The sequence below is a fragment of the Cuculus canorus genome, chromosome 7 (assembly GCF_017976375.1).
Source record: "Cuculus canorus isolate bCucCan1 chromosome 7, bCucCan1.pri, whole genome shotgun sequence".
In the NCBI taxonomy this organism is placed as follows: Eukaryota; Metazoa; Chordata; class Aves; order Cuculiformes; family Cuculidae; genus Cuculus; species Cuculus canorus.
In genome coordinates this window covers 7,431,931-7,459,666 of record NC_071407.1, presented here as the reverse complement: position 1 = coordinate 7,459,666, position 27,736 = coordinate 7,431,931, and the positions used below count along the sequence as shown (strand labels likewise).

Here is a 27,736-nt window from a genome sequence, read left to right as displayed (position 1 = left end):
CTCCAGCTTTTCTGTCAACCTTTGTTTTCCAGGCTAAACATACTTCTTTTCTTGTTGCTCAGGCTGACCTTCTCCTTGCAGATTAGCTTTGCCCCTTCACCTTTGTCCTCTTCGGGCGCCCCTTTTGCTTTCTTTATGAGAGATTCCTTGTTTTTATTCTTTCCATTGGCGGCTTGGTGTGCTTTTATTAAACTGGTTGCATTTTGCGCAATGCATTTAGAGCTGCATCAGAGGCCGCCTTCGTTTCTTGTTAAATTTCATATGAAGTTTTAGAGTACTGAACAGAGGACATTTAAGAACATGTCAGGTATTTTCTTATAAAGTTGTATTTGAATGAAACCTGGTGCCTTTTCAGATATTCGTAGAAGCGTGCCTTCCCTCATTTGTAACCTCTAGAAACTGCTCTGAGAAAATGGAAGAGGAAGGTATTTCTACAATGTAGATGTGTTATGAGAGCTCTTTAAAGGTGTTGAGGGGGATGGAAAATGCTATCACACTGTTCGCAGCTATCCTTTAGATAAGATTATAGCACTCTAGAAGGGAACCCCATTGTGTTTTCCCGAACTGCGACAGCTGGGGCTTCTGTGGCAGTAACATGGTCAGTAACGTGTTTCTAATAGCGTATTTCAGTAATTGTTTGGGCTGGCGAAAAAACAAAACTGTAGGTCTCTGTCCATGGTGTGGAAAGTGAACATAACAATTAGGAGAAATGAGGTTGAATTTGGTGCATTTCTTGTTCAGGAGAGTCACGCATTTCTCATCTTGTTGGATTGTAAGCATTTTTTGGAGGTGATTCACTGGGAGGAGGGTGTAGGGCATAGACATGCTCTGCATGACCATGGTTTAAACATTGGTGTTTTGCCTGAAAGGGAATTATCTCTTATCATTCTAACTAAATAATGCAAAAGGGAGCTGCAGGAAAGCTGGGAAGACACTCTTTATCAGGGGTGCGGGGATAGGACGAAGAGTAATGATTTTAAGCTGAAAGAGAAGAGCTTTGGATTAGATATTAGCAAGAATTTTTTTCCTTTGAGGATGCTGAGGCCTTGGCCCACGTTGCCCAGAGAAGTCCTGGCTGCCCCATCCCAGGAGGTGTTCTAGGCCAGGCTGGTTGAGGCTTTGAGCAACCTGATCCAGTGGGAGGTGTCCCTGCCCATGGCAGGGAGGTTGGAACTGGATGGGCTTTAATGTCTCTTCAAACCCAAACCACTCTGATTTGGAGTGGCACAGGGCAAGTTTTCTGTCACGGTATGTGGCGGTCAAGTTGTGCTGGGGGGGTTCAGTTTAGATATCAGGAAAAATTTCTTCACTGAAAGAACTCCCAAGCACTGGAGAAGCTGCCCAAGGAGGTGGTGGAGTCACCGTCCTTTAAAGTACTGAAAAGACGGGTAGATGAGTTGCTCAGAAATCTGGTTTAGTAGTGGACAGGGATGGCTGGACTCAATGATTCCAAAGGTCTTTTCCAAACAAATGATTCTATGATTTATGTACTTGAAATTCAGGCCAAGATGTATGGGGCAAAGAAGGAATGAGAAGTGTGGGAAGAATGAATGAGAAATGCATTTTAGATTAGATATTATGAAGAAATGTTTTCCTGTGAGGGTGATGAGGCACTGTCCCAGGTTGCCCAGGGAAGCTGTGACTGCCCCATCCCTGGAGGTGTTCAAGGAGAAGTTGGATGGGGCTGTGAGCAGCCTGATCCAGTGGGAGGTGTCCCTGCCCATGGCAGGGGGGGTGAAACTGGATGGGCTTTGAGGTCCCTTCCAACCCAAACCGTTCTGATTCTATGAAAGTCATAATGAAGTCAAGGAGAGCTCTATATGTTAGACGGCTGTAGGACAGCCAGCACAGGAGTTGGCAGTCCGTGAGTACTGTTTGAGAAACATAAGTGTTGCTTTTCCTTAAGAACTTGGATTTGCTATTGTAGGGAGTAAGTCCTGGGTGGTAGAAGCCATGAATGTACGCTGACATGCATATTCCAACACACATATGCATGTGTGCACAAGCTTTCAGTCCTCAGAGAATATAGATTGTGTGTTTGGAGCTGCTATTGGTTACATTACTGTTATTTTCATAACTCACACATAATCCAGATAAAGATTTGAAAACTATATTGGACTTGAAAAATATTACTTAAAACCAGTACCCAAATAAACCTTCAGTGATGCTTCAGTTCACTGAATGTAATGCATTTTGCAGGGGTGTGACATCATGGAAGTCTGGATAAAGCATTGTGGGCTCTAGGTAGAGTCCCTCTAGGTAGCAGTATTGTTCTGCCCAATTCCCCTCTTCCGAGGGATTCACACCATAGCTGCTCAGTTAGGAGTTGGTGAAGAAAAGCCTTAAATATATAGGGGAAAATTTTTTCTTTTTGCTTACTGTTTTTTTTTTTTTTTTATTGTAAGAGCAGCCTGGTAAATAAAAAGTGTAAACAAGCTTTGAAAAGAAGAGGAAAAAGGCTTTAGATTGGGTTAATGTCCCTCTCAGAATGAATAATCATAGAATCACAGAATGGTTTGGGTTGGAAGGGACCTCAAAGCCCATCCAGTTCCAACTCCCCTGCCATGGGCAAGGACACCTCCCACTGGGTCAGGCTGCTCAAAGCTCCATCCAACCTGGCCTTGAACACCTCCAGGCATGGGGCAGCCATGACTTCTCTGGGCAGCCAGTGCTGGGGGCTCCTGACCCTCACGGAAAAACATTTCTTCCTGCTATCTAACCCAAATCTCCCCTCTTTCAGCTTGAAACTGTTATCATTCGTCCTATTCCTGCACTCATTGATCAAGATCCCCTCCCCAGCTTTTCTGTAGCCCACTTTCAGTACTGGAAGCTGCTCTAAGATCTCCTTGGAGCCTTCACTTCTCCAGGCTGAACAACCCCAACTCCCTCAGCCTGTCCTCATAGTAGAGGTGCTCCAGCCCTCAGATCATCTTTGTGGCCTCCTCTGGACTCGCTCTATCACACTTCACAGTGAAAAGAGGGTTTGACAAGTTTACCTACACGGGAGTGTGATGCTTCCACGTTTTTGTCTTGTCTTTCCAAGACTGCTGGTTTCCCAGTTAGTATAGCTGTTACTGAAGGCTATTTCACAGCTATTTTCTACCAAAAAGCATGTTTTATTTCAAGAAGGGGTTTGATGTACTGCTCTTGCACTATCACTTATGTCAAAGCTGTCAGGCTGCGTTGTGGTGTGAAGCAAGGAGTTTGTAGGCTTCAAAACCAGCATGTAGATGAGGAATGTGGTCCATCATTCATTCTTTCCTTGGAAAAGGATTCCCATTGAGCAGAGATGAGTGTTGCAGGTGTAGCAGCGCACACTCATGATGAAAACACTGCCTTCTGCTTGCAGTTGAGCCAGCTGTGGTGCACGGTGGGTGCACTTTGTGTGTGCTGGGCTTTGGCTGGGTGAGCAGATTGCATTTCCTCTGGCTCTAAGCTAGCCGCCATTCTCCTGGGTGTAGCCATCGCCCCGTCCCTCGCCGAGGAGGGTCCCGAGCTGTGTGGCTCCAGTTGCTGAGGTGAACTTACGGGATTTCATAACATGCCAGTGGAGATCCTCTTGCCCGAAAGACCATAAACTGTGAAACCAGCGGCTGCAAGGAGCTCTGGTCTCCAAAGGCTGCTCTCTGCAAGGCTTGCCAAGGTCTCTAGATTCCAGGGTCCTGCCTGGGCAGGGAGCCCTCTTGGGCTGAAAGCATTTGGCTGGAGTAGAGCTTTAGTTTTCATTAGGGAAGGGACCAGAAATGGTTTAGTGTGACCTGGAGTCCACAAACTGAGAAAAGTCAGGGCACCGAGCGTAGGGTCACTGGGTTAACCAAGGTGTCTTGAGACATCTTATTTAATAGCTGTAATCCGAGTAACATGGAAATAATAAATAACAATAAGAGCCTGCTTGCTTGTGGGTTTTTAACACGCTGCTGAAGACCCAGACGTATTTAAAAAGGATGCTGCAATTAAAGGCGGTTGGGAACTTTCCAGTAAGCCTTTCCTTGAATGGAAAACGCTGATTTAACAGAACCTTTTCACAGCTACTATCTGTCTCGATGCAACTATTTTAGGGAGAAAGTTTCTTGAGGTTCCAAATGAAATTTCTGCTTTAAAACATAAGGGGGAGGGGATGATTAGAGCAGCTTGGTGGTTGGGTCATTTTGCCTGATGCAGACCAGGTGCTTGAACTTTGGTTTCCCACATCCCATATGTCTCCTCTTGAATTTTTGAAAGGTTTGCTCTGCTTTTGGAGTGCAACCAAATGTTGAAATCTCAAAAAAAAAAAAAAAAGCAAAACGGAATTCTTGTTTTCCAGCCAGACTTGGCTATAATCAAGAAATTTAGACTTTGCAGTATTTATTTTAGAATAGACTCCAGAAATATTGAAGCCAGTTAAATGTTAAAATGAGTGCACATAAAAACACCCCTCTGGAATAGGAGACTCGAGAGTTTTGTAAGGGTTTAGCGCGTGGGCTCGTGGAGTTTGGGAACGTGTGGCAAAGATGAGCAGAGCTGAGAACAGCTTACCTCATGATGCAGGGCAGGCAGTCGGAGCTGTTTGCTCTTATTTTATACAGAATAAGACACGTGGGTCTGTAAAATAATGACAACTCACTTTTTTTTGCTGTTTCCTGTGATCCTGGATGTTGACTATAATGCAGCCTAAATTACAGGGAAATGAGTTAGTTTGGGGTCTAGTTATTTTCAGAAGATGCATTTAAAAAGTTGCTTCTTCGCTGCTGCTTATTTTCTGTGCCAGTTCTTACAGCTTTTACAGAGGAAATTTTTTTATTGGAAGAAAGGAGGTTTCTTTCCTTCCTTGTGTCTGAGGACCCATCCTAACAGGAGGGGAAACTGCCTGGCTAACAAGGAAACCTGAAACGACTGCCTAAGTGCTGTCCAGTGCACGCAACAACTCGGGCACTAGATCAGAACACAGGCGCTTAGGTTTCTAAGCAAACAAAACAAATATTTTAAAAATATTTATTTTCTGGATTGTGAAGCATCTTTAGTAGCCAAAACTCGCAAAGAAGAATCAGATCACTGAGCATACCTACCTCTCATTTTTATTTTGCTTAAAGACCGTTGCAATCTTGGGGTATTTTAGCAAAACGTTTCAAATCAGTACTTTTATGACACCTGATCCTAAATGCTGTTGGATACAGTACCCTGTGCAACAAATGCAGAGCTGTAATACAAGGTAGCATCAGACAACAAAAATTAATAAGGGCTTTCTCTTGCTTGATTGCTGCAGAACAACTTGTGTCCCCGCATCTGAGCGCTTGCACTACTGAGCTGACTTGCACCAGTAACTGGATGGGAATCCCACTTGTAATTTAGCAGTAGATAGAGAAAATTATTCTAAATTGCACTATGTAGCTGCTGAAAAGTGTTTCTTCAGTTTTTTTCACTTTGATTTTCACTTTTTTCAGTGAAGTGCGTAAAACCATAGCCAGCTTTCTGGTTTAGATGTCAACTGCAAATTTTTTTGGTGAATCATAGAATATCCTGAGTTGGAAGGAGACCACAAGGATCGTGGAGTCCGGCTCCTGTCACTGCACAGGACAACCCCAACATTCACACTGTGGGTCTGAGGGTGTTGTCGAAATGCTTCTTGAATCTTACCAGGCTTGGTGCTGCGCCTGCTTCCCTGGGGACCTGTTCCAGTGCTCCACCACCCACTGGGGGAAAAACCTTTTCCTAATGTCCAACCTAAACCTCCCTGGCACATCTTCCTGCCGTTCTCTTGGGTCTTGTGATATGCTTCAGTGCCTCCTGTTGTGTGGGATTCCTTGTTTCTTCAGAGTTCCCGGTGACATGTTGGGGCTTGGTGTAAAAACCTGCAGTAGAGCTGTGATCCCTCCATCCTCCTTCCATCTGGATGAACCCTTTAAGCGAGCGTAGATGTGGGAAAACAGTTGCGTTTCATGTTGATATGGTGGCCCGTTCACATCGTAATCCATTTGCAGCAGGTTCTTTGTTGGGCGCTGCAGGAACAGATGAAGACGGAGCCTTTTCTTGTGTGGGTTGCACGCAGCAGCCTGTAATGGGTGTGTTGGGTCTGTGTAAACCTGCTGCCTCCTGAGTTCGGCTTCCAGTCCCGGGTGGCAATTTTGGTGCAGTGCAGCGGTTCCCTGGGCTGGTGGCAGGTGATGAACGCAGCCCCTCGGCTGCACACAGCGAGAAAGGTGCCACTTCCTCTGCTTGGTACCGAAAATAAACTCTCCAAGACTCGTTCGGGAGTTTTACAAACCAAGCATCCTCTCTTACAGTGCTGGATGTATGGAGGAACATTTCCATCCATTGTGCACCTGCAATTTTGGTGTCTTGGTGGCTTCTGCACTTGCCAGGATGAGGAAGGGGATCATCCCCATGCTTTTTCGGTGTCACCGTGGCTCTTGCTCTTCCCAGGATGAGCTGGGGTGTGAGGAGGGGGATCGCCTCTACCTCCAGAGATGCATCCCCCCCACCTCCTCCTCCTCCTCCAGGGGAGCATCCCCCCCATCTCCTCCTCCTCTTCCAGGGATCCATCCCCCCCACCTCCCCCTCCTCCAGGGATGTATCCCCCCCACCTCCTCCTGGGGTGCATCCCCCCTGACCTCCTCCTCCAGGGGTGCCTCCCCCGACCTCCTCCTCCAGGGGTGCATCCCCCCTCTCTGGTGCACGGAGCCGCGGGAAGGAGGGTCCCGTGTCCTCGCCTGACCCCGGGGCCGCCGCCAGCGCTCGTGGGTGGGCTGTCGCCCCCCGCTCCGGCTCCGCACTCTCTCAGGCTCCAGGCCGCATCTTGCGTTCAGCCCGCTCCGTAGGAGCCCTTTGTCCGGGCAGCGGGTGGGCGGGGCGGAGCGGGCCAGGCCGCCAGGCCATTGGCTGGGGCCGGCCGTGCGCGTGCAGTGGAGGGGGGGGGAATGGCGGGAAATGTGGGCGTGGCCGCGGGGGCCGCGCGCTGCGGCACGAACCAAGATGGCGGCGTTGTGAGAGATGCGGGGCGGCGGCAGCGAGGCCGCGTCCCGGCGGGCGGCGGCGCCGCTCCCCGTGCCCCGGGCCGGCGGCGGGGGGGCCGCGTAGGGGCAGCCCCCGACAGCCCCGATACGCCGGGACCCGCGGGGACCCGCGGCGCTGCCGGGGCTTGACGATCACACAGCGCCCGCCTTTGTCGCCGCCGACTCACTCTGCCCTTTGGTGTGTTTTGTAGGTCCTGACCGAGAACAAGAGGCCTCAGAGGAGGAAGCAGAGAGCTTTGAAGGTAACCGAGCGATCTCTTTCGTGGTTGTCCCCTACCCGTTGTGAGCAGCGCTCGCTTGTCACGCGGGAGCCGAAGGGTTAAGCGCTGGAATCGCGGGGAAGCGGCGCTTTCCTGCTCCTCGGGAGATTTGCTGCCTTTGGAGGCACAGGAGGGTTCCCTTTCCCTCTCTTCTTCTCTCCAGCACGCTGTGTGCACACCTGACCCTTCCTGCACCAACTGCGAAGTTTGCTTCCCCTGCCACCCAATATTCCCTATTTCCTCCGACCCTGCTGTCTCTTTCCTAAAAGTAACTCTGGGATTTTGGTGAGGTTTTAGTACCCAGATTTTATGGCATCGGAAATTCAATGTGAGAAGTCCATCCTGTAACGCAAACCAAATTAACAAAGTGCAGCCCATAAGGCCAACCGCGTCCTGGGCTGCATCAGAAGAAGCGTGTCCAGCAGGGCAAGGGAAGTGATTCTGCCCTTCTACTCCTCTCTTGTGAGACCTCATCTGGAGTACTGTGTCCAGTTCTGGAATCTTCAATGTAAGAAGGAGATGCAGCTGTTGGAACGGGTCCAGAGGAGGCTACAAGGATGATCAGAGGGCTGGAGCAGCTCCTATACGAGGACAGGCTGAGAGAGTTGGGCTTGTTCAGCCTGGAGAAGAGAAGGCTCTGAGGAGACCTTATAGCGACCTTCCAATACCTGAAGGGGCTACAGGAAAGCTGGGGAGGGGCTGTTCACAAAGGCTTGTGGTGATAGGATGAGGGGAAATGGGTATAAACTGGAGATGGGGCAGATTTAAGCTAGACATGAGGAATTTCTTCACAATGAGAGTGGTGAGGCCCTGGCACAGGTTGCCCAGAGAAGCTGTGGCTGCCCTATCCGTGGAGGGTTGGATGGGGCTTGGGCAGCCTGATTCAGTCGGAGGTGTCCCTGCCCATGGCAGAGGGTTGGAACTGGATGGGCTTTAAAGGTCCCTTCCAACTGGAACTATTCTAGGATTCTAAGATAGTTTTGTATTGCTTATGTACATTAAAATTTCCGTAGTTTTAGGACAGAGTGTATTTGATAAATGCTGAATGTATGTAGTGTAATTTTCTTTGAAAACATCCCAATTTGTTACCAGTTTTGTTACACGCTGTTATGTGTTACAAAAGCTTCCTTAAAGGTGTTACAATTTTCTAGGATGCAACAATTTTCTAAGACACAAGTTAAAAGTGAAGATTAAGTAAGCACTGAATAACCTTACTTGACTCACAGTTCTGTCCAACCTCAAGGGTTCCTGTCTTTTCACATGGGAGTAGTTGTGCAAACCACCTTCCTGTGTGCTAGCAGAAGTTGTGATTGCCCAATACTAGCAAGTGCTTTTTTTTTTTTCCCTTTCATTAAATAATCTACTGAAAAATTAGAGTTTTTCATGAAATCATGTATATGTTTTTAATTACGTTAATTGTTGCTGCTCTTGTAATGTAGCGCATAGGTGTAGTTGGAACTTCAGCCTTTGTTCATTCTATGTTTTGTGTGGTTGATAGTAGCGTGTAAAACACGTGCTGTTGGTAGATGAGTCATTCAGGTTTGTAATGTGTAACCAGTAAGACGCCAGTTCTGTCAAAGTGTGAAAAATCTGGGTTTTTTTGGTGATAGGTGTCTGCGGTAGGGTTTCGTGTGGGTCTTCACATATTCCTCTTCGAGTTAACTTTACCGCTGTTTCTGATTTGGTAGCGGGCAGGTTGCTGTGTAATATGATGCTGTCCTTCCTCTCCTTTCTAAAAAGCCTTCTGAAGAGTTTTTTTTAACTTGGCTCCGCTGGTGTTGTGTGTGTGCAGTGTCATATGTTAGTCATTGGGCTTGCGTTTATTTCTGGTTTACTTCCTTTGCTGAATTGATTCTGCGGTGTTTCCACTTTGGTATTAGATACTGTTCTTTGTGTTTTCTAGTACTTGTCTTTGTTTTGTGATGCTGAAGTTTATATCGTGAGAGCTTGTTCAGTTGTGTGTGCCAAGTGAGGCACAGTGCCCTGAAGGTATCTCATGAAACATCTGGGTTGGGGTTGGTGGAGTTTTCCTTTGGTTAGGGAGGGGAGGAGGGAGGCTGGAAATCTCAAGTTAAGTTGCAGTTCTTTGTCAGCTGCAATAGACTTAGGAAAAACTGTATAGTTTACAAAGGCATTGTTAGAAATACAACATTCTGGTGTATGACTCTGTAACCTGGCTTCAGTTATTGGTGGGACTGCCATCTAAAGTGGTGTTGTCACGTCTATTGGATTATAACCTCAACATTTGATTTAATGGTTGATAGCAATTGAGAGCATCTGGCCAGGGACACTGTCAAAATTTTAACAGAATGCTTCCTTTTTATTTTTGCTTTGTGATATGCTTTAGGTAGCATATCCTTCTTAAAGGTGACTTTTCGGCAATTTCTTCTGATAATACATAGAATTAGTATTTTTCTAATCCTCCTAAGTTTTTATAGATTTACTTACTTGGAGGGCAACTGCTCTTTCTAATTGTGCTTGATAGGACCAGCATATTTATGAATTCTTCTGTACGGGGTAGAGAATAAGCAATGCTTTCCCATTGAAAATGGGTTGAACTCATAAAACGTTAAGACTAGAAGTGATTTTTCATTTGTTATTTGTTCTTTTCCACACTTGTGTTTTAATGCTCCGTTCTGGTTATTGTAGGAGGAATCATTTAGGAAATTATTCTGTACCATAAATACTGTATTGGTTTCTCCACGTTTCATTTGCAAGAACACCTGAAACATTCATCACTTTTAACAAGTGTGTGCTCATTGAAGAAAGAGTCTTTGTGAGTTCATGGTAGTGGAGGCTAAGGAAGGGGAGTATACTTGTTGTGGCTTCAATTATGGTTTGCGTTGTGTGATTTCCCCAGTTAAGCAGATACTTACTTAATTTTATTCCTGATAATGGAAATTCTATATAGAAGGGATTTATACTTAAAAATTAATTTGCCTGCATTTCAGAAGGCATTTTATACACGCTGTCTCACCTACTCTCATGTTCCATTTAGCGGATTTCTCACTCAGTTTGGGCAGTGGAGCTCACCTCTCCTTAGCAGTGGGGAAATGTTTGTTGTCACATGCAAGTTGATTAACATGGAGCTCAGAAGAATGGAGTGGGTGAACTTGGCGTCATTCTGCCAGAGAAATCCACAGCCATGGCACCAGTAAGGAAGCCTCCCACGGATCAGGATACAACTGGGGAAGGACTGCAGCCTGTGGTCTTCCCAGTAGGTTCTGTGGAGCCAAGGCTGCTACTCGGGTGGCTGCAGATGTTTGCTGCATCGATGGAGACTGGAAAAAAAATAAAGCAAAAGAGGGGAAAGAAATTTAAAGAAGGGAACAAACTGTGGGAGAGATCCCCACTAATATATGCAGTGCTAAGTGAGTACTGTAGCTGCCTGCACGTTCTTTGTTCTCTGACTGATTCTGTTTGCGTGTTTATGCATAAACACTAATGGTAATCGTGTGCGCCAGAAAAGCGCAAACGGTGCCTGCTTAACTCTGTGAAATCCATTCAGTTTAAGCCAAGCCAAAAGCCAGACGTGACTCAGGATCTAGAACTTTTGGTTTGTTTATAAACATCATATTAGGAACAGTAGAAGTTTCGTTTCCATCAAAGCTACAAATACATACTTCAGCATGCTCTTCATTTTTCCCCTCCACACATACTAAGCATAGTCTTTCTTATCAAAACTTAAATATATTAAGTTGGTTTGGCAGACCTGCTGTTGCCCTTGTTACAATGCAGTTTTAGTTTTTTGCTTGAAGAAATTAAAAATTCACTTTTTTTTCAAGCTCATACATGTTACCTAGAGTTACGGAAAGCTAACTGATGATGTTCATGGTAATGCTTTGAGTGAGCACAGACTGAACTGATTTTGAACATTTATTCTAAATTATGGTGTATATTTTTAATGCAAAATGTCTGCCAGAAATATTTAGCTGAAAGCAATTAGATTTTAATACCTTTTTTTTCTGCCTTTAATATAAGATATGAGCAAGTCAATGGATGGGGCTGCATTGCAGTCGAATTTTACAGAGGAAGAAGACAGAATGGTGTAAAGAAGTTGGAAAGGATGTTGTCCTCTTTTTCTTTGTGTCTTTTAAAGGGACATTATCACCTTGGAAAGTTTCCTTTAGTAAACACCAAGTAAAATTGGTTTGAGTACTATGTGAAAGTGTCTGCCTATTTCTTAGTTGCCTTTTTGCTCTTTTTTTTTGTTAGGGAGAGATTGCTTTTGGGGTGTGTGTGTGTCCTAGGCAAATTATTTAACTTTTATTTAAAAAAAATAAGTAACTTAGCTGCTAACCTGGAGTTCTTTTTCAACTAATTTATTTTTTTGGAAAAAAGTTGTTTTAATTTTGACCTTTTTCGAGCTGGTTGTGTATCTAAATGGGATTCATTTTTTTTTTTCTCTTGGTTAGGCTCATGTGCTTCCCTTGATGTATGCGGGGATGATTGTGGTTGTAATTTAGCAGCACCACTTCCACGTGCAGCCTTTCCAGCGCTTCCACGGGAATGCACTCATGGGAGCGTATGAAGCACTTCCATGTTTTGTTTGTACAGCACTGCTAAGACTACTCATGTATGTAGATGCATTTCAAATGGAGTCCTAACAAAGAAGGCCTTTGTAAATGGTCTGTAAATTATTAATCTTACTCTAGTAGTTTTCTGATCCTCAGTTTTCCCAGCCAGTTTCTGGGGGAGTTGCAATCTGTGAGCTGGATGGGATGCAGAGATACTCTCCTTCCATTGCCCCCCAGGTCCTGCAGAGCTCCAGGGCTGCTCCCCCTCCCATCCACCCCCTCCTCAGGACCCCTGCCTGCTTGCTCAGCATTACCACCACGCTGCTCTGTTCTTTGTCCCCACAACGAATATTGAGGGAAGAAAGGGACACTGTCCTTTGAGAGGAGGACAGGAAGGAGTAAAGCTTTCTTTTTTAACTCATTGGTTGCTGTAACAGAGCATTCGTGAGGATAGCACCACTCCTCCTTCTCTTGGGGAACGAGGCTGGGAAGTGTTGGGTGAGGCCGGGCTGAACCTGGTGATTACAATGGTTTTGGAGGGTTTTGCACCTTTTGGATCACTATTTATAGACCTTGAACGTCACTGTGTGTTTTAGCGCAGTGCTGGGTCTTCCACTTTAGCAGATTTAGAAGTGCAACTTCTTAAAAAGGTACAAAATGTGTTTGCAATAAAGAATATCTTGAAATAATTGGTGAAAATAACATAGTTTGTAGCAAGGAAGGGCAGTGTAGATGTGTTGATGGAGGTCAGATGCATGGGTATATTAATGCGCTGTTCAGGTGTTCTTGATGAAGTTACGGAATTATGAAATAAATATTTCTCTATCCACGTGTGTGGGTTTGTTGACATTATTTGTATTCATTACTGAATTACAAGCTTTATTGAATACTTGTACTTGTTGTTTGTAATGCAGGTATTGAAATAATGGAGATGGCTTTGCAAATTCCAGAAATCTGTTGTCAGTGTTTGCTGTTTGTCTGTACCTTTATAGAAAGTACTGTCTGGAAAAGGCTTTGAAAATGGGCAGTGCCTGTCCAGAATACAATACTGTATTGCTAAGCGAGGTTGTTTATTGTTTTTAGTAATGGATATGGGAGAAAACCAGTGAGAAGCCCCAAACTTGTTTGGCACCAGCTTTTAACTTCTGTGTTTGTTTTCTTTCTGTGATTACTAAGATTTTTATATTGAGTGTTACCAAGTATGAGAGAGTTAATTTATCCACTACTGCAGCAAGATTTCCCATTGACATTAGTTGGAAGCTATATTGAGACCAAAAGATTTCATTCTTACTAAAATAAATTCCTAATTAGAAGATTTCCTTTGAATTTCATAGAATCATAGAATGGTTTGGGTTGGAAGGGACCTTAAAGATCATCTAGTTCCAACCCCCCTGCCATGGGCAGGGACACCTCCCACTGGATCGAGTTGCTCAAAACCTCACCCATTCCATGCATTAATTTCCATGCATTCTTACAAAGCTATTTTCTTTTTAAATGTCAGGTACAGGAAACTTAACCAGTATCAAGAAAAAAGGAAACAGGAATTACATATAAGCAGCTAACAATAATCACTTATCATCAACATATGTAAAATTAGTATATAGAATGTTTTTGGCTGTCCTCATTGTCCCAGTGGCTTTGAAATTAAGCCTACTAGAATTTTTCAAGGCTGACTTAAAATTGAGTGGTTTGTGTCTTGACACTTGACTGTGAATTCCTTTCTCAGTCAGTATTTTGTTGGTGTTGTCTGTATTGTTTTATAATTTAATTAATGCTCTGTAGTAAAATTTGGCTCTACATTTAATTTCCCTGAAATAAACTGAACTCCTGCTGAACTTGTGAGTAAGAGGAAAAATTTCTGCATATTTGAAAATGTAAAGGATTTATTTTTGAGGCAGACAGCCACTGTCTGAATTCTGCAATGCAGACACCACTGTCGGTGCAGCGCTGCTCCAAAACATTGCTGTTATTCTAGTACATGAGTGAAAGTTGGCACACCTCTAAAGAGAAGCTGGAAGTTACACAGGGTAAATTCCATTTTAAGCTTTATTTAATAGACGTGCTAGCTCTGATAGAGACAGGAAAGAAACATAATTTGCCATGTTTTAGGCTTTTTTTCCTCATGAGAATAAGCAAACCACAGATGCAAAATCTGAATAGTATTGCAGCTTTGTAGCTTGGTGGCTTAAATGATTGGCATGGCTGTTTTTCTCTCTTTTATCTGAATTACTTTAGCTATTTCTCTGATATATCTGTCCCCAACTTTTCTGCTGCTAAAGAGTATTCATTACTCCTTTTAATCTTGTGGCCCCTCATCAGTTTTACAGCCAGGCTAGAATATACCCATAGTGTAGATGTTTACATTCAGAGAAGACTTGCATATGATATTTTGCAAGGTGTATTTGCAACCCATACTGATATTTTGGAGCGAGGGGAAAACAGGATCTAAGCGTGTGAGGGCAGGTTAGCGTTGTTAACTCATGGTGTTGTCTGTCCTCAGCAGCTCTGGTCTGGGAGCCGCTACCAGTGTGTAGTCACTTGTAAATAATATACTTGTTTGTACAGCAGATGGTTAGGCGCTTAAAGTGGGTCCTAAATTGAGGAGCTGACTGTCTTCCTGGTTAGATTAAAGAACAGGAATGTTGTTAGATTAACGGTTCAGAGCTCTACTGAACTGAAACAGAAGGAGCAGTATTACCTTGTGTCTGTTTGGTTCACCTAGTATGATGTCAGTGATCACTTGTTCTTGTCTTGGAGGTTGTAGGGCTGTATTAATTTATTGGGATTAGGCCTCGTGCTTTAAAAATACTTTAAAGAACTTGAATTTGAAAATTTCCATGGATGAAAAGTGCATCGAAACACCTAACAGGATGGTTCAAAGATTCTTTACTCTTTCTCTGTCTAGTGAGACAAAAATGTGCACCATAGTCGCAGTCCAGACTTCTCTGGCCTTAAGTTAAAGTCATTGAATCTTGTTATACTTTTGTCTGCTCGAACAAGGAGCCTTCTGTTATCAGCTTGCTTTTCCACATAGCCGCAGTTTGTGGCTTTTCAATTTTCTTTTTCTTTGGTAATTGCAGAGAGTGCGTAGAGAGTGAACTTGAGGCTTTCACTTGGAGATGTTTCAGTCCTTTGTCACTGTTGGGGTCCACCAAGCCCTCTCCAGCATATCAATGTCTTGCTTGAATTGGGTATGCCAGAGCTGGACGCTTTATTCCACGAGCAGGTGCAGAAGTGCCAAGTACAGGATAGAAAGTAACACGTCTTTTCCTAATTATGTTGTTAATTATGCGTCCAAGAATCTCGGTAACCCTTTTGGCCACGTTGCAATACGAGTTTCTATAGTTACTGTGCAGTTGATTATTGACTGCGTTAATGTCCTTCTTGAAGTCATTGCTTTCTAAGATAGAAACCTGCATTTTGTAAATATAGTCCCATGTCTTTGTTGCTGGATACACAACTTCACCTTTAGATGTATTAAAATGTTTACTTGCAGCTGGCTTGCCAGTTAATTAAGAAAGCATAATGTCTGATCTTTTCATTACTTGCGATTTTTCTATCAGTATTAATTTCACTGTACTTTGAGGTCATTGCTAAAATGTTATACGTAGCTGTGACCTGTTCCCTGAAGACCTTGTTAGGAACAGTGTGAGGATTCTTATTTACACTTCAGGGCCAGACAGTGCTGTCTTAACGGTATGGTGATGGTTTCAGGAATGGGTAGACCACAAGAGACATTATCTGGGTGGGTAAGTTCTTTCATCTCTGCCTTTGAGATAAAGCACGTTAGGGGAAGGTTGTAGTAGGGAGTACATATTGCTGCTCATTGTATCATTTGTCTTGTGGTTTTATTGAGCGCTGTATTTTCCAGAGCTGCTAGTGTCTGAGTGCTCAATTTCAATATTGAAGACAAATGATGGAGTAATTCAAAACACCAGTAAAAAATCCAACCCAAACAAAACAAAACCTGCCAAGCAAGAGGCTTATTTATGTTTGCTACTGTGGCAGACAAAGTTCTGCAGTGTTTGGGTTTTTTTCCTTTCTTAACAAATCCATTTCTTGGGTGTCTCTGTAGGAGAGTGGGGTATCATTCTCTGTGTACTTTTTCTTGCTCTTGTAGCTTTCACAGCTTTGAGCTCTTGGGGTTGATCATAGAATTATAGAATAGTTTGGGTTGGAAGGGACCTTAAAGATCGTCTAGTTCCAGCCCCCCTGTGATAAGCAGGGGCGCCTCCCACTAGATCAGACTGTCCAGTTTCCATTGTTGATGGAAACAATAATTTGAATTTGTGGCTGACAGAGCCTATTTCCTAGTGTTAATCCAGTAAATACACTTCTCTGGGGGTCACCATTTGAAGACTTTAGAAACAGAATGAGTATCCTGTAGATTTTGATTTTGTAAGTGCATCCTTTAGGGTCTGATACTGTAGATCTTGCTTGTTAGTGGTCTCAGTGAAGTTGTTGTACAAGGTGGGCAGGGGAAGTCTGGTGATTGTGTAGGAGTGAAAATAAAGAGAACAAAGATATAAAGACGTTAAGGCCATAATGTACTAATTCCTCATGGAAAGCCAAGATAAGGAACTCTTCTGGTGGGAAAGCTGCCTGGTGTTTGAAGAATGTAGCAAAGAGGTTATAAATGTACATAAAATGGTTATGAAATAGGAGAGAGAGTTAAGCTGTAACTTGGAGAATATGTGCTGTTGTGGCTATGGATTGGGAAAAAAAAAAAAAGCATTGTCAGCTGGGGCAGACTTTCCAGCTGTTGTGAGATCCAGTGTGAAACAGAAGCTGCTGTGATACTTACTTGGTGGCTATGGGTGGATCTGGGATCTGATACTCCACGGAAGTTGGGGGTGATAGGCATCCCTCCAGGAAAGCCTGGGCATCCTGCGTGATCTCTGCTGTGTGTCCCAAGTCAGGCTGCTTTCTCTGGATTTGCAGAGCCTCTTATTGCCCTGAGTTTCTGTCTAAACCATCCTCTCTGGTAAAACATCTCTACATAATTTTGCCAGGAGTAGAAGTTATTTGATTTTATTGCAATAGCTTCTAAAGTTCAAAAGTATTACCTGTCCTGTCCCTCAGTCTCACCTGTGAATGCTGTTTTCTTGAGGAACAAAACATCTTGTCTATGCAGGCGTTGTTTTATTACTATAGGGCCCTAAACTACTTCTCTGAGCACAGACCCATGGAAAATGTGCCTTACCTGAGCCGTGTAGCAGTGTGCTAATTAAGAGGCAGTTAAATGTCCATGATTGTTATGCGAGTGAGGTGGTGACTGCTTTATGCCTCTGGTGAGGTTCGTGGGAATGTGCCCCTGCTCAGCTCTCTCTGTGCTGGTTGCCTGCTTGGAAATCCTGCTCGGGCTGCAGCCCTGGGCAGCAGCTTACAGCCCATGGCTGTTGGCTGTGTTTTGGTAGTCAGGTTTTTTTTTTTTTCTCCTGGAGTAGTGTGGTCCTTAATAGAAGTTTGTCCTTAAATGTATTACTGTATCTGCATTTATTTAGAAGTGCACAAACATTTGGCTGTACTTGGTGGCCTGTACTTTCCACAGCATCCTGCGTTACATTCACCTCTGTTTTAACAGTGCACAGCTTTATACATAGCACTCTACACCTCTGCTCTTTGTCTCCCTGTCTCCTGTCCCTGTCTAGTCTCTGTATCCTTGGATGTTGGTCCTGTGCCACGTGGCTCCGGGATTCCACTGAATTGCTGCTGCTTCTGGGGAGCAGATGCTACAGAGTAGGACTAAATTGCATAGGAGTAAATTGCTGCTGGTCAGCTGGCTGGTGTTTTCTTACCTGTCAGTGAAGCAGTGACATCTGAACATTAGACTGTGAATAAAACACTCTGTTTGAGTGTCAGGAGAAGTGTATTTGTTTGGGTTTTTTTCCGAAACAGTTTTTCTGAACGAAAACTTTAGCTGTGGCATTTGAGCTCTGAGGAGCAGCCAGCTCTGTGCCAACGTGGAAGGGCATGTGGGGCTGGCGACGTGGCTGCGGACACTGCAGCAGGATCCAGACTTACCCGTTGCACTGAAATGGAAATGAGATGCAAAGTGCAAGTACATTTCACCCACTCGACCTTTTATGTTGATGAATATTGTGACCTTGGAAGAACTGCCTTTCAGGTCATCCTTGTTACTGGCAGAAGCTAAGAGGCACAAGTATTTGTTGATCTGTTGGACACTGTATTCTCGTGGGCACCTGGGTAGAATCCTGTAGGGAGGGTGAGTTAGGGGGAGCTGGCATTGGTTATCATGTAGATTGTCCCACTTACAGAGCCATTTTATCAGCACTGATCTGAACATCATCTGTTATTTCTGGTTTGTGGGAGTAGGTGTTTCTGGTTGTGTCTTTTAGTGCAGTGTGTGTTGTTGCTGCCTACAGAGGTTTGAGAGGTTTGAGACGTGAAGGCAGAGACATAAACTTATGGCCTGTTCTCTCTCGTACAGAAGATACAGAAGCCTCTTTAGAGTAGCTTTAGCATTTTGTTTGTTTTGAGTTGGTGAAATCTTTGCATTACCTCAAAGACATCTTGTGTTAAAGGAAAAGTTAGTATGAAGTCTGATCCTTTTCAAGAGTGGTGAAGTGATTTGCTGTACGTGGCTTTTTGTCTGTGCTGGAAGCAGTAGGTCATGGAGTGGGGTTTTTTTGTGTGTGTGTATAAAAGAGTATGTCTGGTTGAAGTTTAAGTACTACAGCAATGCCTACAGCAGCCTGTACTCCGATTCCTGTCCTAATAGCACTAACTGCTGCAGAGGCTGAGCTCGAGCGTGATTTCTTAGTGTTTTATGTCTCCAGATAGAGCAGTGCTCTCCATAATGAGCAAGAGAGGAAATTACTTTTATTGATCTGTTTTATTCTTCAGCTTCTCATTACACTTGTGTAAAAGCTTTAGTAATCAACCAGATCAGACTTATGTGCTCAACCTCCATGAATTTTAAGACGGCTGCTTTAAGTAGTGGTATCTGGGTATGTAGTTTTCACAACATTTGTTTTGAGTCCCGATTTGGGGCTTGGAGATAGATCACTTTTAGGCTGTTCAGCTGCAAAAGTTTTTTGCTGAGCTGTTACTTTTGGCCTGCCAGGTTTAGATTGAGGAGAGGAATCGAACAAGCTCTGCTGCTGCTAGTATGTCGGCTGTTCTTTTTGTGTATGAAAAGATAATTTCACATATTAAACTGAAAAAACCCTGGAAATTCTGGTAAGGAAGGAAAGAAAAGGGTATTTTTTAGGATTCATTGCAGTTCACTAATAGAAGACAAAAAGCAACACAGTGCTCCAAAGGAAGGGTTTGATTTAAAAAAAAAATTAGTTTTATGACAATATTTATTCTTTGTGTGGAAAAATAAAATATGAACCAAATCATGCCAACAATATGATTCATCTGGTTCTTTTTTCTTCCTCATTGCATGTGGGCACCTTCCAGTAATGGAAATAGTGGAAGTTCTGATGTATGAGGAATAATTTACTTCATTTTGAAAGTAATCCCGTGGATCACTGTGGTTTTATGGGGATGCAGCACTGCACCTGTGCTGGCAGAGAAGGAAATACCCTGAGTATTTCTGAGCATAGCAGTACTTTTTGGTCAGACAAAGTATGTTACTGAGAAACACCATAGTTGTGAATGGTGCGATACCTCTCATTGCTCTTGATTTGCCACTTAGGTTGTTCTTTTTTTTTAATGTAGTGAGTGACTATAAATAAAAGGAATACCAAAATGTGTTGGTGTTTTGAAACTGTACAAATGCTGGGGAATTATTTTAATCGATCTGCTTCTGTCTCCTCAGCCTCCTAATTGTTTAATTAAATAATTTTTAATAACAATTCTACACACTTGGGACAACTTGTTGACTGATAGAGACCTTAGATATACTTTTGCTGAAGAAAACCTCAGCAAATTCACATCTTAGTTCTTTCTAACGTTAAACAGAGGTCATCGAGATTCTACCTTTGCACGGGTATAGCACTGTGGGGTTGTACTTTTCCATAGTGGACCCTTAAAGTATTTTCTGGTAGGGTTGCGGAGGCCAATGTAGTGCATTTACCCCTGCTAACAGACCTGCTTAACTGGTTTTGTGGGTCGATTAGAGACTGCTCGGTGATCTCCTGGCTCTGTGGATCATCGATTGAAAATCAGGAACAGGAGGAGGTCAGGCTTTTAGACCGTTAGTCAGCACCTGCGTGTAACGAAAAAGCATTAAGTACAGTATCTTTCTTTATTAATGCAATTTCCATCAGTTTGACTTCACTGCATAAGTACTGGACATGTTTTTAAATAACATTTGCAAGAGTTTATGATGCCCCTGATCATACCTAGGCCATGTTATAGTTCCCTGGTTTGGCTTTTATCAGTCGGGAATCAGTTGGGAAGAAGCACCGGGCTCCAGGTGGAGCTGGCTCCCTGTGTCTTGTTTTGCCTGCAGGTTTCTGGCAGTTCCATCTTGATGATTATCATTAATCATAAATCCCTTTTGCATTTGTTCTTAGTTATTTTCTTGGAGAAAAATGCATTTTAGGGGGTGTAGCCATAGAAACACGTCTGATTTAACAGCATGTTTTATATTAAACTGGATGCTGTTTTCTGTAAACTGCTAAGATGAACTGTGCCAATGTATGGTTAATTAACCAGTTGTATTGCTTAGATCTGATTTGAAAAGCAGTCCTGGTTTTCTTGTTAGGTAGAGCTTAAGGCTATAGAATATGTAAATAATTCTTAGATGCTACAATAAGATAAGTACTAGCACCGTCTATTGTGACTTAAATTTGAAAGAATATTTAATATACATAGAAATAAAATTTAATTAATGTAATAAAAATTGGATTCCTGCCTTTATTGCTGTTTCTGCCCGAGTTTTTGACTTACTTAATTATTTTTTTAAAAAACTTGAATTGCATAACTCCTTACTTCACAGCCATAATCATATCTAACGGAAGCCTGTGTGTACTCTTCCCAGGACACAGTATTCTGACTCTAGATTTTTGACATGCTTCAACCACATGAACTGTATAATAACAGTGAAGATGAAGAATATGTTTAAATATTAGAGTTTACTAAAATATCTGTGATGGTAGCTTACATGAGAGACAGAAACCTGGAAGTTGTCGTCTAAATGCAGATTTTAGAGGGGAACTTTCAGGTGAGCTAACGTTAATTGGCTTACTGTCCTTTTCAGCTTAGGTTTTGTCATTTTTAAAGACCTGAAACTAAGCCTGGAACCAACCATTCTTGCTAGAGTGTCCAGTCTGTTGTTGGTATCAGTTTATCGGTCTAGCAAAATAGGTATAATTATATCAAATTACTACTGAACTTTCTGTGGGACAAGCATTTAGATTTCAGTCCTGCTTGGAACTTAAGGGAGACTTTCATCTGCTTATGCAAATCCATTAAAACCTGACTCCTTAGATCTAATTCTAAATGCTAAAGTCCTTTAGCTGCGTGTTCATTTCTTTAGTCTGCCATCACCACAGGCTCACTTCTTCCTCCTCCCTCCAACGGTCAAGAAAATAGCTGTGCATATGGACGGGGTCTTTAGGCTTCAGGGGTTTTTGTGACTTCCTTTGTTGTTGGGTTTTTTTTCAAAGTCAGTGCCTGTGCTTAATTATGGTATTCCTCATATCTGTCAAAATAGGGTTTAATTATTGTAAATCTTATGTTTCTTTTTTTTAATGTTTTTTGAAGAGCTGTTTAAACATTTTGTTTATTATTCTTTTATAGGCAAACTTAGAAAACAAACCAGTAAATGGCCGCAGACCAGAACTCATGGAATGCAGTATATGTGGTCATGGTGAAAAATACAGGGTGAAAACAAACCAAGCGGTACCTGTACAAAATGTGCAGTCTAAGGAGAAAGAAAGAATGACGGGCTTAGAAGCAGAGAAGTGGGCACATAACGAGAAGCCATCTTTTGGTGTCCATGTCAACGGAGATATCCATGGAACTGTGACAGGCAATGAACACTTGAAACATGCTGAAGAAAGTGAAAGAGTGGTCTCTCCCAGTCAGTTAGCTGAGCCAAAAAAATCATTTGCACAGACCATCAAAAATGGCATAAAACCCCTACATTATTCACCACCAGAAGCTGTTGCTTCGCTGAAAAAAGTATCTGTGGAGGAAAGGACGGATTTCACAAGCAACTCCCATACGCAATGGACGAAGGCTGCCAATCTGAATCACATAGTAAACACTCTAACGACTGGTGTTGGCTGCATTCACCCAGAAAACCAAGGAAATGTTTTAATCAAAGAGGAAAACTGCACTTGCAGCATCTTTCAGGATTCCGATAAGTCGGTTTTGCAAACTGTTTCCATTTCGGATCTGCAAGAAAGCTTGTGTTGTCCTCCGCTGCCCGAAGAGGAAGGGCATGTGGGGGAGGATGGCTTTAAAGTACCCAAGGCAGAGACGCAGTGTGAGGATTCTTCACTCCAACCGACTTTCTTGTCCCTGATTAAAAACAGAAATTTAACTGTAGAGCAGGTTGTAGCTATTGAAGCTTTAACACAGTTATCCGAAGCCCCTTTAGAAACAACTTCACCAGCTAAAACTGAATGTACAGAAGAAACAACTTCCAACTTGCTCCATAGTTCTAAAAGGGATATTTCATCCTCCTCCACATCTTCTGCATTAAAAGAAATCAAAGACACTTACTTGCAAAATGAGCAACAGCTCTTGGCTCACTGCGCTCACTCGCAGAAGCAGCTCCCTAATAAGGCAGTGTTATACAATGGCCAAGGTTCAGTTTCTGAACTGCGGGATAAACCTGCCAATCTGGCTGGCGAGATGTATAAATTACAGTTATCCTCAAGAGATGCCAAAACTTTATCTGACTTCACGTCTAATGCAAAATCATTTTCAGGATACGTTACTAAGAAAAATTACACTCATGATCCAGTCTCCCTTGCGCAGTACTGCAACGCTTCACTTAATGCCCAGCAAACCAGTAACAGCTTGGAAGCCCTTGGCCAGTTAGAGCAAAAGCCAGCCTGTAATGATTTGAACTTGGAAGCTGGTTCTTTGATTAAAGAAGGAGTAATTCACAGCCAGGATGAAGAAGATGTAGCTACACAGTTAACCCAACTTGCAGCGCTAATTGAATCAAACCAGACAAATCCAGAGCAGAAGAATGACATAAAGGCATCACTGCTGAATCTAATATCACAGGAGAGGCAGCCAAAATATAACCAAGATCTGTTGCAGAAAAAAGAAGCTGTATTTTTTAAACATAATTACAGTTCCTTACTGTTAAAGCAAAAACAACCAACAAATAAAAAAGGAAATGCAGTACCATGGAAACCACGACACAAAAAGAAGCCTCAAGAAGCACGTTATCAACAGAATAATCAAAACCATCTAGAGCTGTTGTCATGCCAGCGTAGTGAGTTACAGGACATTTGGATGTCATCAAAACTGCACAAGCTTGGTCAGACCATGCCACAGGACTCCAGAATAGCTCCATCTGAAAAAAAGTCTCCAAGAACCAAAGTACAAAGAGCACTGAATCAAAATACTTTAGCATCACAAGAAAAGACTAGATTATTTCTCCCGCAAACACAGATAAAATTCCACAGATGTTTACCTGAGGTACCGCACGAGAAAAAAAAAGACAGGCTGTTTGGCTGCGAGGTGGTGAATGAACAAATCAAAACTGCAGGCTCCGGTGACCCACTAGGCATCGAACGACTGAAAAATGAAGTTGTTGCACGTAACCAATTCAGCGACCTGCCCTCCCATAATCCTCTGGCCGTTTCACAGTTGAAAACGGCATCCTTAGTGAACAGACCAAGCGAAAACCTACAGATGTTTACAGAAAAATGTAATTCTCAGGTACAGCAAACAGCGGATGCCAGCCAGGGGCATCCTTTGCCTCAGACTTTTAATCAGTCTAACCTGAGAGCCAACGAAATGCGTAGTGAAGATAAAGCCTATATTCATCAAGGTGCTGTCAAACAACAAGTAGACCCGAAGTCGCAGGTGCTGCCTGTTCCCTGTGGTGGGGCCCAGGTCCCAGGTGCTGTTGGAGCTCTCAGGAATATGGAGTGTGCGGGCGAAGTCACTGTTCTGACGTCAACCAGTTTGGGTACTGACCACCCACAGAGCACAGGTGACTCAGGGTGTTCTCCAGCAAAAAACACACTCAGCAGTTTCCTTGAATCACCGATGAAGTTTCTTGATACCCCTACAAAAAATTTAATAGATACGCCTACCAAAAAAGGACAGTCGGAATTGCCAACTTGCGACTGTGTTGGTAAGTCTTGTGGCTAGCTTTTCCCTCTACCTTTTGGATAGGAGGTCTGTTCAGGTTGCTTCTTTTAATGTGAGGAGGCGTTCTTGACGCTGAGCTGTTGCAAAAGGTTCAGTATTTCCCCATTAGGAAGTGGGAAGAAATATTGGTTTCTTCTTTCTGTACCTTTCACTTGGTGTTCTTCAGGCCTGGAAAGCACAGCAGAATTGAGTATTTTTGGTATTGCAACTGGCAGGTTTAAATTCTCTGCTTAAGTTTAAACCTGAGAGGAAAAGGAGTTTTTCTGTTTGTCATTTTGTTGTTTGTGCTCTCTGTGAATTTATCTGCACTGTATCAGAGTGCGAGTTTTATGGCCTAGAACTAGTTTTTGCCTGAGATGAGCTGGACAAAAATTTCCTGGCATCTTGTGACTGATGCCTAAATGCTGTTGGATGATGCCTAAATGCTGTTAGATGGGGAGGAGAGCGTAGTTATGGGCAGTCGTGTTACTGTCACTGTTAGTCCAGCTGGCTGATGTCACTTTGCTTTGAAGAGCCCATGTGCATTGCAGGATGAGATGTTGAACTGAGCTCAGTATTGAGGATTGTGGAAACAGAGCTTGGAGAATGGTGCTAGACATGGTGTGTTTTCAGGCTATCAAAGCACACAGATGGACAAACAAGTCATATTTAACAACAAACTGTACACAAGCAGATTGTTTTATCTTTGCTTTAATGTTCTGAATCAACAGAGTGCTACTTGAGAGGCCTATATTACCTTTTGTATTCTGTACTATATGACTACCAGTTAATTATTTTTTTCTTTATTTTCTTTTATCTGAAATGATTAATAATATTTTCCTGCTACCCAGGAACCTCAGTACATACCAGCTACTGTCATGAAAATTTGTAAAGAATGCAGAATATTACTGTAATTTGGATCACTTTATAAAATATAAGAAAAATGAGCAAATTAATTAGAAGGATACAAGTATATATATATTTTTTCTCTGAGGAGAAAGATCAGTCATACTCCATTCGTTACATTTCAGGGACAAGTTTTATATATTGTTCTTTAATATGGAAGATGTTTCTATAAACCATTTCTAAGCTTACTTGTAGTGGTGCAAATACATTTTCTATGTGTCAACTTAGTTTTCTCCACCTGCTTACAGAGCAAATTATAGAGAAAGATGAAGGCCCGTATTATACGCACCTCGGGACGGGACCAAGTGTTGCTGCTGTGAGAGAAATAATGGAGAACAGGTGAGGAAAACTCAGCATTTAATGCTGACTTTTGACTGTCTAAATGGCAAAGAAGAGCTATGAGCAATCCGGTGCTATGTTTATCTTTGTTTTTCTACAGTTTTTGCAGTACTCGCTTATAAAGCATTTTCCCATTCAGATGTGCATGAGGTGAGCACAAGTGTTTTAGTTCCAAACCTGTGCGCCTTTTCTGAGCTTTTGCACCTTTAGGGCCGACTTTTGAGTGCAGAGTGCTCTGAGGTACCACTGAAGTCAATAGGAATGACAATAGGAATGAGATCAGCAGCTGGCAGAATCAGGTCTTCTAGTATCCTACACTGTGGAGAAGCTGTGGCAAACAGGAAGGTCATGAGTGACAAAGTGCACTAGGATTTACATGCAGATAACATTTTCTTCCTCAAATAATGTTTCCTTAGTGACAGAAGCTTGTTATCAGAAGAGAGAGGTCAAAAATCACTCTTGCAAATAGGATTTTAAATTTAAAAGTGTTGGAGTTTTTTTATGTTATTAATATTTTGATTTTCTTCTGTTCTCAGTAAAGTAAAAATAAATTGTTAGTCTTGTTTTCTTGAAAATGTTTCCTGTTTCAAAGTGGTCTACAGCAGTTCGTTTTACTTATGAACTCTTTTTAACGCAGGTATGGAGCAAAAGGAAGCGCTGTAAGAATAGAGGTAGTGGTTTATACAGGAAAGGAAGGAAAAAGCTCTCAGGGGTGTCCAATTGCCAAGTGGGTAAGTTTTTATGTTACAGCAGTAAAATTGTCTTGTATGGCTTTTAAGTATCAAATGATGTGCAGTCCTTGAGTTTAAATATAATCTGATCTTTAATGAAGATCTGTTTTTTCTTTTAATTGATCTACAAGTATGCCCGAATGATGAAGTTAAGGAAATCAGTTTTGGTTTTTATTTAGGATATGGTACTTTCTGTTGTGTTGTGGTTTGAATGAGTGTAAAAGAGGTGCTTAGTAGAGGTAGCAGAGATGGCCAAAGCAAGGGAAGATCCTGGCACTGTCCAAAAGTTGGAGTGTCTGGTGAAATATATTACTGGAAGTGCAAAAGAGAAAAAACGGGATGGCTGCTTGGTAAAGTTGGAAAAGCATCCCGTAACATTACTTAAAACTCTCCTCATTTGTACGAACACCTGAATAAAAAGAGAGTGTGATGGATGAGGAAGTTCAGTCTCCTGTGCCGTGGAGCTCATTACTATTTTTGAGGAGCTGCACTCAGTGTTTTAGAATGTAAATGTCATGGTGATAGTTTTCACCGAAGTCTTGTCTCGCATTGCTTCATAGGGACCAGGAAATGAGGTAACAGACACAGGCTCCAGGAGGGAGCTTGGAAAGAACTGATTGTCCTTAATCTTTGCTGAAACCACCGAGGGAGGTAAAAAGTAGACTGGAAATCTTGTAAACTGAGTTTTGTAAAAATACTAAAAGAATTGGTTGTTAAAAGAAAAAATATTATTGCTGTATTTAGGAATTTCAGACTTGATTGAAAAAACAATGAAGATAACTGTGCAGTTGGTAGGTCAGCGTTTGCAACTACACAACGAAAATCAGATTATTACTTGTTGCATGTGCGTGGTATTGCTTGCTAAACGTTTGCTGCTTATGTTTGGAAAAGTCAAAATGTGTTTTTCATACTCGGTACATCAACTGTTTTTCAGAAAGGAATCCCATATGTGCATGTTGCTTCAGATAATGTTTAATAACAAATCAGCATCCAAGGAAAAAGGATGGTAAAACTAATTTCATAAGCAACTAGCCCAAAAAGAACGGAATTATTTTTCTCAGTGTTTCAACTAAACACTCAGTTTTAACAGAGGATGGGAATTTAAACTCTTACCTTAGAAACAGTTGTGTGCAGATAAAAATAAGAAGGCATTTAAAACTAACTCTTAACCTAAATTTTTCTGTTGCCAGTATAAACATACTGTCTTTTATGTAAACCAGAAATGATAAATTATATGGTGTATCTGCGTGGCTGTGGGTGTCTGGCATGTGTGGGCAATATGGAAAAGGATGCATATGGAGAAGGCTGCTGTATAATATGGGGACCTGCTCTCCAGTTAGTTAGATACTCGCATTTCTACATGGAATGTGTTTGTGAAAGTAAGCTTTAATGTTCATTTCTTAAGTTACAGCCTTGTTTTAGGCAGCAGTAACTTTTTGTTTGTGAGTTCAGACCTAAGGGGATGGATGCCTTTCTAAGTCCATTAACTGTTACTGTGCGACTGTTCACTACAAGAGAGGAGAGGAAATCACTGAAATCTCCTGTAGAGCTGTTTCATCCTGTATAAAATCCACATTCTGGAGTTGGTGTTCTTAATGTGTTGCATTAACTTCTCATTGGCAGTGCTAATTTTAATCCTTGTAACGGAGCATATTTGGGTTTTGGCTAAGATCAAAGAAACATAATTGTGAAATTTGTTTGAAAGCATATGGAAAAAGTTCGCTGTGCTCTCTGATAATTGCAGCCACAAGGTT

General features: G+C 42.5%; 1 protein-coding gene across 3 annotated transcripts in view; it reads left to right on the top strand.

Annotated features, from left to right (window-relative positions):
- TET1 (tet methylcytosine dioxygenase 1) overlaps positions 1 to 27,736 on the top strand; it is a 74,703-nt gene that overhangs the window by 12,713 nt on the left and 34,254 nt on the right. For all 3 annotated transcript variants that reach the window (XM_054070973.1, XM_054070970.1, XM_054070971.1), the window contains 4 exons: positions 7,181 to 7,231; positions 21,484 to 24,010; positions 25,161 to 25,251; positions 25,889 to 25,982. In XM_054070973.1, coding sequence (XP_053926948.1) covers positions 7,181 to 7,231; positions 21,484 to 24,010; positions 25,161 to 25,251; positions 25,889 to 25,982 — 2,763 coding nt within the window. The remainder of the gene's footprint in view (positions 1 to 7,180; positions 7,232 to 21,483; positions 24,011 to 25,160; positions 25,252 to 25,888; positions 25,983 to 27,736) is intronic.